Source organism: Mobula birostris, chromosome 6 (genome assembly GCF_030028105.1).
Source record: "Mobula birostris isolate sMobBir1 chromosome 6, sMobBir1.hap1, whole genome shotgun sequence".
Taxonomy (NCBI): domain Eukaryota; kingdom Metazoa; phylum Chordata; class Chondrichthyes; order Myliobatiformes; family Myliobatidae; genus Mobula; species Mobula birostris.
The window spans coordinates 145,522,425-145,536,561 of NC_092375.1; the positions used below are offsets into that span (position 1 = coordinate 145,522,425).

Below are 14,137 nucleotides of genomic sequence, written 5' to 3' on the forward strand. Positions count from 1 at the left end.
CGTTTAGTTTTGTTTCTCTTCTTTTGTAATTCTATCCTGAATTGCTTGATCAATTTACTCTTCTCTCCAATTTTTAAGGTGAATCATCTCCAATAATCAGGATTGATCTGTGTCATGGTACCAACAGAATTTACTGCTCAATTACAAAACATATAGAGAGGTTAATCAATGAGCATCAGAATTGAACTGTAATATGAAATATACCTCATGTCTCTAATGCACAATTTATAATACACAAACATAAGCTGTTAGCACTTCAGTTGCTTTTCAGAAATCGATCCATTTCTCACCTTTGCTGAAACGGAAAAGGCTCACAAAGGAGCTATAGGCTGATTTGAAAGGAGGTTCATCTTGATCTGGAGTCAGAGGCTTAAAATGGGTGAGACGTGATGGGCTAGTGGGAGAGCGAGATTGTTCATTCCCAAGATCCAGAGCAGATGTGATCTTTTCCTCTGCTGCCATCTGATACGCCTGGAAAAATAAAAAGGAAACTCCAACTAAAATTAAAAATTAGAGAGTAAACTTTCAATTGCCACATCAGCTGCGACTCAGTACTTCGTAGGTCAAATTTTGATTCAGATACAAATCTCAGTAATCAATCCCGTATAACACTGGGAACCACTTGCATAGCAAACAAAGTAAATAACATACAATAAACAGAGCTAAGCGATCCCACAAGCAGCTCATTGCCTGTTCTCAACAATGGTGGTGCCCAGCCCATCACTGCAAAAGAGAAAATTAAAGCACTTGCAAGAATCTTCATTCAAAAGTGCCAAGTAGATGATGCAATTCGGCATTCTCCAGTCATCCCTAGCATAACAGATACAAGCCTTCGACCAATTCAGTTCACTCCTTCTAACAACTGGATACAGCAATATCTATGGCCCCGATATAAGACTCGTGCCCCTGCACTTGCCACACCTTTGACCATGCTGTTCTGGTACTACACTGGCATCTTCCTGCAATGTGGAAAGTCCCTGATAAGTCCTAACCACAAGCAGACAAATCTAATCCACCCTTTACTGCCCCATTTGCTCACTCTCGATTATCCTTTGCAACATTTTGATAATCGAAAATGGGGTTAAACAACAATCTGCTCACAGAAGTTCAGGTTCAGTTCTACCAAATTCACGGAGCTCCTGACCTCAATTAGTTTAAATATGAATAAAACAGCTGAGCTCCAGAGGTGAAATGAAAGCCTTGATATCAAAGCCACTTTTGATTTGAGTGTGTTATGAAGGAGCTCTGGCTAAACTGAAATCAATGGAAAATGGGGGAAGCTTTCTACTGAGTGGAACCATGCTGAGCACAGAGGAAGAGGAAGTGGTGTATCAAGATTGATACACAGAACGTCATTGTAGGAGCTCCTTAAGATAATATCCTGGACCCAACTATCTTAAGCTGCTTCACCTATAGACTTCCTTCAATCACAAGTCAGAAGTAGGGATGGTTGCTGACTATTGCAGTGTTCAGCACCATTTGCTTTGGCAGACTGAAGTTTCCACATTCTTCAAGCAAACTTTAATACACCGCTGCCCAAGAAGAACGTAATAACTTGTCTCAATGACTATCGTCCAGTAGCACTTACATCCACTGTGATGAAGTGCTTTGAGAGGTTGGTGATGAAACATAACCACTCCTGCCTGAGAAGCAGCTTGGATCCACTCCAATTCCTAGGCTCTTCACTTAACCCTGGAACATCTGAACAGTGAAGATGGATGCATCAGGATGCTCTTCATCGACTACAGCTCAGCACTCAACATCATCATCCCCTCAAAAATAATCAATAAGCTTCATGACCTTAGCCTCAATACCCCCAAAGTGATTTCCTCACTTGCAGACCCCAGGCAGTTCTGAATGGCAAATTCATCACCTCCACAATTTCCATCAGCATCGGTGCACCACAAGGCTGTGTGCTTTGCCTCCTCACACACTCGCTTTATACTCATGACTGTGAGGCTAAGCACAGCTCCAATGCCATATTTAAGTCTGCTGATGACACCACCGTCAATGGCTGAATCAAAGGTGGTGACAAATCAGCCTATAGGAGGGAGAGTGGAAACCTAGCTGAGCGTTGCCACAACAATCTCTCTCTCAATGTCAGCAAGACCAAAGAGCAGATTATTGATTTCAGGATGAGGAAACTGGGGGTTCCCAAGCCAGTCCTCATCGGGGGATCAGAGGTGGTGACAGTTAACAACCTTAAATTCCTTATTGTTACCATTTCAGAGTATGGTCCTGGGCCCAGCACATTAAGTGCAATGATGAAGAAAGCACGACAGTGCCTCTACTTTCTTAAAAGTTTGCGAACATTCGGCATGACATCTAAAACTAGACAAACTTCTTTGATGTGTGGTGGAGAGTACATTGACTGGTTACATCACAGCCTGGTATGAAACACCAATGCCTCTGAACAGAAAAGCCTATACAAAGTAGAGGATACAGCCCAGTTCATCACAGGTAACGCCCTGCCCACCATTGAGCACCTATACACAAAGCACTGTTGCAGGAAAGCAGCATCCATCATCAGAGACCTCCACAATTCAGGTCACACACTCTTCTCGTTGCTGCCATCAGGAAGGCGGTACAGGTGCCTCAGGACCCACACTACCAGGTTCAGGAACAGTTATTACCTCTCAACCATTAGGCTCTTGAACTAAAGGGGACAGATAACTTCACACAACCTCACTCGCAGTGAACTGTTCACAGTACCTAAGGACTCTTCATCTCATATTCTCAGTAATTACTGCTTTTCTTAATTTTATTTTTGTATTTGCACGGTTTGCTGTCCTTTGCACATCGGTTGTTTGTCCATCCTGTTGGGTGCGGTCTTTCATTGATTCAATCGTGTTTCATAGATTTACTGTGTATGCCTGCAAGAAAATGAATCTCAGGGTTGTATATGGTGAGAGAGAGAGAGAGAGAGAGAGAGAGATATTATATATATATATATATATACACACACACACATACACACACACACACACACACACACACACACACACATTGAAAATAGATTTACTTTGAACTTCTCCAAATCAACATCCTGGGGGTTACCACTGAACTGGAATAGGCATTTGCATAACATGTCTATAACAGCAGATCAGAAGCTAGGAATCCTGCAACAGGTAACTCGCCTCAATTTCCCAAAATCTGTCCACCATCTACAAGGCTCAAGTCAGGAGTACGCTGGCATTCCTCTCCCATTCCTCACATGACTTAATCTGCACATTATACTCTTCCGTGTCTGATTCAACCCATCATATGCCAGCTTTAGCCTCACCCTTCCCTCTGACCTTTTCATAGTGACCACCTGCCCTCTACATTCTCAGTCTTGATACAGGGTCTCAACTCAAAATGTCAACTGTCCATTTTCCTCCATTGATGTTGTCTTACTTGCATCTGCAGCCTCTCCTGTCTCTCGTTTTTCTCTCTCAGTTCTGATAAAAAGTTCTGAAACCAAAATGTTTAATGTTTCTTTCTTAATATACTAACTGACCTAATGAGGATTTCCAATATTTTCTGTTTCAGATTTCTGTCACCTGAAGCTCCTCTGATTCTCTAAAACTTAACCAACCTTGATACGTTTAATGGATTTAAAATAATTCGCTCTTTGCAAACCAAAATAAAAAGGAAGATCTGGAGTACCATGGTAGATATCATAGATTAGTCTGCTACCAACTCAGCCATGCAGGTCATAAATACCCAGGGTCCTGTAGAATTCCTTCAAAGATCTCAGCAAGATTGGCATCGGGAATTCTGTAAACTAGATTCAGAATATCTAGTTTAAGTGTGCAGGATAAAAGGAGTGATGGGGATGGGGGTGGGGTGGGAGGGAGGGGACAGTGCTGTAGTTTTAGTGGCGATGGGGACCTCTCTTGAACAGATTTGAAGTTGATCATTTCCTGGCCATGGATCACTGACATTTAAAGAAAACATGTAGGATCAAGTCGATGAATCAACCTACAGTATATCTAAATCTCTAATCCCCATTCTAAGCAATTCCCTCACTCACATATCTGTTGTTCCCATTCTGCTTTCACTCAAAACTCTCCTTAAAATCTGCACTTTAACCATAATTCCTTCTCTTTTGTTTCAAAGCCCATTGTCCTTGCACCCCTCAAGTGCCTTATGCCTTCAACATGCATCAATCATTTCAAACAGAAGTCAATGATTTCTTGAAAAGGAGAAATCTGTAAGAAATGCATGGGAAACACGAGAATTTAATTAAACAAAGTGGTTCACACAGACATAAATACCTGGGATGACTAAATAGTTATGGAGAGATACTGTATACAGGCTATTTGGCTTACCAGATCCAAACCACTTTGTACTCGCTTTACCATAACTCTTGTGTACATTCCCATCAACTCCCCCCAGATACCGACACACAGAGGTTTGTAGATGAGAGTGAAACCCACCAGCCTGCACGTTTTGGGACATTGTTAGAAACCAGCTCATCTAAAGAGGTCAAAATGAGAATTTACAAACTCCACACAGACAGCCCTGAAGATGAGAATTAAAACCAGGTCACTTAACCTGTGAGTCAGTAGCTCTTTAAACTGCTTCACTGTGCCACCCATCCATGTACCAAAATCTTTTATCATCTATGAGCCCTTTCATTGTTGACACTCAATGCTGTAATGCCCAAGAACAAGGGCTGCTTGGATAAGGCGACATAAATACATGCTTTTGATGCTAATAATGAATCCCATTCAGCTCCAAATACCTATGGGAAGTCCTTTAATCTAGAGAGAGTAGTGCAAATGCAAATTACACAATTCCCCAGAAGCCACAAAAGAACAAAGGATTCAAAAGAATGTGTTGTTTATGTCAGATGAAAGGCAAAAATGGCTCGAGTGCAACTAAGGCCCTGGCATTGATTTGCTGGGTTGAAAAGTCTGTTTCTTGATTACTAGTTTCAGTACTGTTGGAAAAGTAAATGCAGAACTAAGAGTCATGGCATAAGCTTTACCTTGTTCATGAGTGGAAAGAACTTGCACAAGTCAGTATCCATGATTATAACCAATAATTCAAATTACTCAACTAGCACACAAACAATATCAGAATGAACAATTCTATAAAGATGACACAGTAATTGACAGTCAGTTGGGGAACCATACACCCCACTGACAAATTAGCAGAAGAGATTTAAATAGAAAATTTCAGAAGATTATCTCATTTCTTTTGACAAACTGAAACTGATACTTTTGTAAAGGTTATTACGAAGCAAAATAACAACAGAATAATCTGTTAAAACTGCTATGATTGCCCCATCTATATCCGTAGTTGTTAGCTTTAATGCCAGTGAAACAAAAGAACATTTCAATCCAACTTTTAATTTGGCCATTGATGTGAATTTCATAAATATTAAATGTCTGATTAGCATCTTCCCAATTAATAAAACCATAAAACTGAACTGAGCAAGAAATGGAGTTTTGCATAGTAATTGCATAACCAAAGTTAATTTTTCCAAATACAAGACAAAGAATCTTCTCTGAGATTAACTCTGTCATTCCTTTAAACATATATATTTTTAAAAAGCATATTTTAAAAGCACATTTTCATGGTTTACAACAATTCCACTGACAGCAAGACAAATTGCATCCCATCAAAACTAAAAGAATCCGTATTAATCTACCTGATGCAGGTGCATCTGTCTAAGACAATATTGATAGGACACACTTCTGTGGAGATGAAATCCTGTCCACTCATTGAAAATACACATCATGTCATGTGCATTACCATCTGCATTAAATGGGGGAGATTACAAAGAGATCTATTTACTCAAGAATGGGTATGCATGAGATGTTGCAAGCTAGCAGCAGAACTATCCTCAACCGTAAATCTAAAACCTCATGGCACAGAGCATCTCCAACTCTACCATCAGCATCAAACCAAAGGATCAAGTCCAGTTAAATGAAGAGTGCAGGAGGGCATGCCAGGTAGAGTTCCAAACATATCTCTGGATTAGAAATCAACCTAGTGAAGCTACTAAACAGCAGCTCTTGTATAATCAAACAGCATAAACAGATAAACAGACGGAATAAGCAAACTCACAAACAATGGATAATGTCTAAGCTCTGCAGTACTGGCATATCGGGTCACAAATGGTCCTGATAACAAACATGTCATTCAAGGAGAAGTTTCCACAAATACCCGTTTTCAATGCTGGAGGAGCACAGCACATCCGCATGAAAGAGAAAGCTGAAGTATGTGCAAGTTTCACTCCACGTGATATCAAGAAACTGGATACAGCAAAGGCCATGGGCACTGCCAACAATTAACAATGCTACTTCTGCTCCAGAACCTGCTGCACTCTCGACCATGTCCTTCCAGTCCAGCTTCAAACTCAGAGCCTACCCAATAATGTGGAAAATTGACCAGGTATGTCCAGTCCACAAGAAGCAGGACAATTTCAACCAAGCCAATTACTATCTCATGAGTCTACCCTCAATCATTAGTAAAGTGATGGAAGAAATAATTGATAATACTATCAACAACTACATCCCTTCAACCATTCAGTTCTTGAACCAGTCGGCACGCTAATCACTACAGTTCAGCAACACCACGATCACTTTGATCATTTGCACTAAAATTTACTTTTTTTTTGTTCTAGCGGTCTTCTTTCTTGTGAAAATTGTTTATGCTTTTCTTGTGATTGTGCTTTGTGCCTATGATATTGCTTCAAGTAAAGTTTTTCATTGCACCTGTGCATATGAGAACAAAGTTGATTTTAACTTTGAAGAGCTGCTTATTTCGCAACAGAAGCTCAGTTTTGGTTCCAAAATCAGTCACCTCCTGACCTCATTAAAGCCTTAATCCAAAATGGACAACCTGAACTTCAGAGGTGAAGTGAGAGTAACTGCCTTTGACCTCAAGGCAATGTATGATCGAGAATGGCATCAAGGAGCCTTGGCTAAACAAAACAACACACAATCCTGACTTGGCAATGTATCGGCACTCTGTCACTGGTATTGGATCAAAATCCAAGAACTCTCTCCCTATCAGCACTGTAGGAATGTCCACAAATCGAGGACTACAGCAGTTTAAAGTGGCAGCTCACCACTTCCTTTTCAAAAGCAACTGGGGTAGGCAGTTGCATGCTGGCTCAGCCTACAAAGCACACATCCCTTGAATGAATATGATAAAGTATTGTTTAAATATTGATAAAGCTTCTTTCCAACTGTGATAAGACTGCTGAACGGATCCTGACCCGGATCTGGGCCGTACCCTCCAAATATCTGGACCTGCCTCTCGGTTTTTTTGCACTACCTTACTTCCCATTTTTCTATTTTCTATTTATGATTAATAATTTAAATTTCTAATATTTACTAATTTTAACTATTTTTAATATCGTTAATATTTAATATTTGTAATCCAGGGAGTGAGAAGCGCAGAATCAAATACCGCTGTGATGATTGTACAAACCCCATTTCCAGAAAAGTTGGGAGATTTTCCAAAATGCAATAAAAACAAAAATCTGTGATATGTTAATTCACGTGAACCTTTATTTAACTGACAAAAGTACAAAGAAAAGATTTTCAATAGTTTTACTGACCAACTTAATTGTATTTTGTAAACATACACAAATTTAGAATTTGATGGCTGCAACACACTCAACAAAAGTTGGGACAGAGGCATGTTTACCATTGTGTTACATTACCTTTCCGTTTAATAACACTTTTTAATCGTTTTGGAACTGAGGATACTAATTGTAGTAGATTTGCAATTGGGAATTTTGTCCATTCTTGCTTGATATAAGACTTCAGCTGCTCAACAGCCCGTGGTCTCCATTGTCCGATTCTCCTCTTCATGATGTGCCATACATTTTCGATAGGAGATAGATCTGGACTGGCAGCAGGCCAGTCAAGCACACGCACTCTGTGTCTACAAAGCCACGCTGTTGTAGCCTGTGCAGAATGTGGTCTGGCATTGTCCTGCTGAAATAAGCATGGATGTCCCGGGAAGAGACGTCGCCTTGATGGCACATATGTCTCTCTAAAATCCTAATATATGCCTCAGAGTCAATGGTACCTTCACATACATGCAACTCACCCATGCCGTGGGCACTGATGCACCCCCATACCATCACAGATGCTGGCTTTTGCACCTTTCGCTGATAACAATCTGGATGGTGGTTTTCATCTTTGGCACGGAGAATTCGACGCCCGTTTTTTCTGAAAACTAGCTGAAATGTGGACTCATCTGACCACAGCACACGGTTCCACAGTCTTTCGGTCCATCTGAGATGAGCTCGGGCCCAGAGAACTCGCTGGCGTTTCTGCATAGAGTTGATGTGTGGCTTCCTCCTTGCGTAATACAGTTTCAAGTTGCATTTCTGGATGCAGCGACGGACTGTGTTGAGTGACAATGGTTTTCCAAAGTACTCCCGAGCCCAGGTGGCTATAATTGTCACAGTAGCATGACTCTTCTGTGCACTTTTCAATCTTATTTTAACTCTGTCCCAACTTTTGTTGAGTGTGTTGTAGCCATCAAATTCTAAATTTGTGTATATTTACAAAATACAATTAAGTTGGTCAGTAAGGCTATTGAAAATCTTTTCTTTGTACTTTTGTCAGTTAAATAAAGGTTCACGTGAATTAACATAGCACAGATTTCTGTTTTTATTGCATTTTGGAAAATATCCCAACTTCTCTGGAAATGGGGTTTATACGTTCTAGTACCAATTGTTTGGTGACAATAAAGTATAAAAGTATAAAGTATACCTGTTAAAGTAGAAAAAAACTTCATAAATACATAGCAGCAAATAGGCTGTACATAACACAGAGTAAACTTTATGAACTAAAATGATCCATCTCCTGCTACATTAAGTTAAGAAGACATCTATTTAATTATATTTTTAAAAATCAATACTGACAAATCTGCAAAGGACAAGGAATAGATGGAACTGATGTTGGTGCTGATTAGTCTATTCTATAGTTCAGACCAATGCAACGTTGCCACTCCCCTCCTTTCTCACCTTCACAACAGCCTTAATATTGGCTCAACATTGTGAAAATGGTATCTAGTGTCACTGTCAAACATGCAAATCAAGTTTTAGCAAACTATGGGGGCAATATTTTCTTAAAGCAAGGATGTCCTGGTTTCTTTGAGGCATTACAGACAGCACCTACTAAATGCATCAAAATGTTTCAAAGTACAATTTCCAGTCAATAGTCTTTCAAACTACAGGAAAAGGAAACACAGCAAAGGCACAAAAACATGCATTTTTCCTTCATATCGCATTTTCCTTCATATCGCATGACTGCCAATTACATTGTACTAAAGAATCATTGACCTAATTAATGTGATCTTGGCTCCCAAGCAGAGGAAACACACTGCAGTTACTCAGAAAGAGTATGGTCGTTCCAACAATTTAAAGACTGGGAACTCTACGCTAATAATTTCTGAAGAAGTCTTTAAAAAGTGCATTAAATGATTTATTTCTATTCCACAAGACCCTGAACTCTGTTTTCAGTTCTCACATCTTAAAATGTTCGAATTTTCTTCTGAACCATGCTGTTTCAGAACTTCATAATTACCTTCACCCACAGAGGTACAGTAAATAGGTAACATTTCTCTCTAATCGATCTAACCACCATCCCGCACCTAATTCAGTATCATAAAGCAATGTTAGATTTTCTAGCCTCAAGTTGTTTTATGGAACATTAAAATTCCAAATATGAAAAATTGATGTAAAACCAGTTTATTCTAAGTAAACAACACAACAGCTGCCAATATCTGCTGTGGGACACGCTATTTAAATGTCTATGTGAACAGACCAAATGCAACATTTTCTTCAATCTAATTAGTTAGTGAAACATATTTCTATTCTATTCAAAATAGAGTCTATCACACCATTCTGGTTTCCAATAAAGTAATGCACTACATCAATGATGTGGAAATTTAATACAACAAACTAAAAATGCCGAACCCAATTCTTGTCTAATATCTACATCTGATTATGCAAAGCTGTACCAAGAAATATTCTAAAACAGGCTTACTTGGACAGCAACTCTCTTCCATATAATCTCCAGACAAACTGAAGTAATAATATGCAGTTTGACTGTTAACTTTATTCTAAATCTGAATCTGTTCAATTAAGAACATTAAAAAGCCTTGGTTTAATGATAAATGATTGAATTAAGTTAAAGAAAATAAAAATATAAAACTACTTCCTGAATTTCCCTTTTCTTTTCCAGAAATCGAAGAAGTACAAGTTAATTTTCCGATCAACATTTTTCTTTTAAACAAGTGTCTATTCAGCTACCACCTGAACAACTACAGCAATACAAGACTACTGGATACAATCAAAAACTTTCAAGAGAAAGTTCATGCATTAAATGTATTTACCTGAACAAATATAATCATTAAGCGATTTTACTAATCCCAGACAAATTGAAGGTTGCATATAAAATTCAGGTTGCTGGTTCAGTGAAAATAATTTTTCTTCCCCACTATTTATTTCCCACTTCTATTTTCAAAACCAACAGTATCTTGCTTTTCTACAATACTTCCTCTGGTAAGTAGTGCTATTTGAATAAACGGAAGTTATTAATATTCAAGAGATACTACTTCAAGAAATAAAATGGCTGGGAGATTCAAAAAGAATTAAACTTGCTGGCATGAATGCTTTAGGTCCATATTCAAAAGGATGCTGTTATTATATATTTTTTAAAAATCAGATTAATCACAAGCCGGGAATCCATACCAGTCAATTTATGCTGTTGAACTTTCTGTAAGCAAAATTTCTGAGAATAAAGGTATGGCAGGCGGTGAAAAAGGCGAATGGTATGCTGGCATTTATAGCAAGAGGATTCGACTACAGGAGCAGGGAGGTACTACTGCAGTTGTACAAGGCCTTGGTGAGACCACACCTGGAGTATCGTGTGCAGTTTTGGTCCCCTAATCTGAGGAAAGACATTCTTGCCATAGAGGGAGTACAAAGAAGGTTCACCAGATTGATTTTAAACACAAACAACAGGAATTCTGCAGATGCTGGAAATTCAAGCAACACACATCAAAGTTGCTGGTGAACGCTGGAAATTCAAGCAAATTAATAACCGCCCGTCCCTGGGTGGGCCTTCAGTTAGTCCTGACGAAGGGTCTCGGCCTGAAACGTCGACTGCACCTCTTCCTACAGATGCTGCCTGGCCTGCTGCGTTCACCAGCAACTTTGATGTGTGTCACCAGATTGATTCCTGGGATGGCAGGACTTTCATATGATGAAAGACTGGATGAACTAGGCTTATACTCGTTGGAATTTAGAAGATTGAGGGGGGATCTGATTGAAACGTATAAAATTCTAAAGGGATTGGACAGGTTAGATGTGGGAAGATTGTTCCCGATGTTGGGGAAGTCCAGAACGAGGGGTCACAGTTTGAGGATAAAGGGGAAGCCTTTTAGGACCGAGATTAGGAAAAACTTCTTCACACAGAGAGTGGTGAATCTGTGGAATTCTCTGCCACAGGAAACAGTTGAGGCCAGTTCATTGGCTATATTTAAGAGGGAGTTAGATATGGCCCTTGTGGCTAAAGGGATCGGGGAGTATGGAGGGAAGGCTGGTGCAGGGTTCTGAGTTGGATGATCAGCCATGATCATACTGAATGGCGGTGCAGGCTCGAAGGGCCGAATGGCCTACTCCTGCACCTATTTTCTATGTTTCTATGTTAAAGACTTTTCTAAACTCAGGACCCAAGTTGTGCTTTGAACTATTACAGTCTCCAGCAAAACCAGATCTCCAGCACCCAAAACATAGACAAATAATTAACTGAGGAGCAACAAAGCTTTTTGGAGGACTGCATGGTATTTATTCATGATTGTGCATTTCACTGCAGTGACATTACAGGAGCCTATGTGTACTTTGAAGTAGCAGTGTAAAGTGTACACTTGAAGCTTCTTTTGACGTTGGGCTGACGGAAATGGAAGAAACCTAGATTGTTTCATTAAGTAGGCAAATTAATATCTTCAATATGCTTAATAAAACACTAATCCACTCCAAACCACACATTGTTATTATATAAAGAGGTATTATTAATTCCATTTACTAAATCTTAATATCCAGACCCAGACATCCATCTACCACCTCCCCCAGACCCAGACATCTGCTGTCTGGCTGCACTTCTACTTTTGCATGTTTCTTTTTTCAAAAGTTCTGGAAATACAGTGTTTAATTACAACCACCTCCATCACAAGCAAAAATTGCAATCTACATAAATACATTTTTGGAACATATCATTGCCATAACAAGAGGCTGGACAAACTTGGGCTGTTTTCTCTGGAGCAGCAAAGGCTGAGAGGAGATCTGAGGGAATATATACAGAGAGTGCTGGGTACCTGGAATGCATTGCTTGGATTGGTGATTGAGAAAGATCTATTAAGGACATTTTAAGAGATGCTTAGTAGGTACATAAATGTGAGAAAAATAAAAGGATATGGACATCATGTAGGTAGAAGAGCATACTTTAGTTGGCCATTTGATTACAGATTGGTTTGGCACAACATTGTGGGCCAGAGGACCTGTTCTTGTACTGTACTATACTGTTTGTAGTATGTTCTGCAGCAGATTACATTAGAGATAGCACATACTGTAACAGTGTTAAACAAAACTCTACCCCTAATTTATGCTGTGAATTTGACTATGTTATTAATGACGTTCACGTGCACGAAAGTTTCTTATGTAGAGTTATTTCTTTCAGATTGTTCCTGCGGAGTTCTGTGGGTTTGGAGGTTTCGAAGAATCCAACTTCGTTTGCCTTTTCACTGGCAGATGTATATTAAAGTGAGATATTTTAGTCTGGGGAGCTAGAGATATTATGCACGCAAAGGGAATCTTTGGATTTGAAGCCCATGGAAACCATCCCTATTACAAACAGCAAAAGTAATGAAAACTGATCCGCCGTGTCCAAGCATATTAAGCGGTTCAAAAAAACGAAAACTACAGGTGTTCGATACTCTAAATTAAAAAAAAACAGAATGTAAGATCATGTAGAGAGAGAAAAACAGCCCGATCATTTCCAGCGCTTTGGTTTTTATTTCAGACCAAGCAGTCAGCAGCCATGATACCTCAGAAACAATAGTGATGGCACTAAAAATTCGCTTTCAAAAGGCACTGCCGCCCAGACGAGGAGGCGGAGTAGCGGATCATGGGACTGGTCGTTGTCACATCATAGCTTCGTGCATTGGTATATCTGAAAATGCAAAGCTTCGTGCCAGTGATGATCTGATCCTACACTTCGCCGTGAGGTTTGGGCGGGGCGCTGTGCGAAGACTCCAAACCCCAAACGTGATCTCGAGTACAAAGATCAGCGACAGAACTAAAGTTCAAGGGCAGGAAAAGCATAGGTAGCAGGGAACAGACAAAGGCCTCGCAGACAGGGCACCGCCGCATCTTGTGTAGCCTCAACAACAGCCACGGGCATCGACAATCCCTCCCGGTCCACCGCTCTCGGGGCCTGAACCTGAACCTGAACCTGAACCTGAACCCGAGCCCGAGCCCGAGCCCCTGCCCCTGCCCCAGCCCCTGCCGCGCTCACCTCTCGCCCGACTCCACACACCGAGCGACGGACACACTGTTGCAGGGCGGCGAGTCAAAACATCCACTCCCGCTGCTACCGCCCTGGCTGTCACTTCTTCGCTTCACCTTGCTCACACCCACTCCAGCCGCTCCGACCAATGACTGCCCGACGATCCTTTCACAGTGCCCGCCCACAGCCCCGGTCTGCTGCTACATGCGCGCGGCCGCTTCGGCGTGCACGTGCACGGGAGTTCCCGCCTCCCTTCTGATCGGCGTGCACGTGCACGCATAGACATTGATGCATTTTAGGGGAAGGAACTGGGTTAAAAGAAGTGCGAGTTCTCAAAACGCACATGTTAGAAATATAAAATAAAACGTTGGGTACGCCCAACAGATCTTAAGACGTAGGAGTAGAAAAAGGCCATTCAGCCCATCGAGTCCGCTCTGCCATTTCATCATGGCTATTCCCAGATCCCATTCAACCCCATACACCTGCCTTCTCACCATATTCCTTGATGCCCCTATCAATCAGGAATCCATCAACTTCTGCCTTAAGTACACCCATGGACTTGGCCTCCACTGCAGTCTGCCTTTTCCCTATAACCCTTAATTCCGCTA

General features: G+C 40.6%; 1 protein-coding gene across 4 annotated transcripts in view; it reads right to left on the reverse strand.

Moving 5' to 3' along the window:
• pikfyve (phosphoinositide kinase, FYVE finger containing) overlaps positions 1-13,632 on the reverse strand; it is a 132,090-nt gene extending 118,458 nt beyond the window's left edge. For 3 of the 4 annotated variants that reach the window (XM_072261533.1, XM_072261532.1, XM_072261530.1), the window contains exons 1-2: positions 13,539-13,632; positions 291-471 (exon numbers count right to left, since the gene is read on the reverse strand). In XM_072261533.1, coding sequence (XP_072117634.1) covers positions 291-462 — 172 coding nt within the window. In that variant the 5' untranslated portion in view covers positions 463-471; positions 13,539-13,632. Of the gene's footprint in view, positions 1-290; positions 472-2,712; positions 2,758-13,538 lie in introns of those variants that run through there. The other variant, XM_072261531.1, reaches the window with a different exon arrangement.
• Positions 13,633-14,137: the final 505 nt, after the last annotated feature.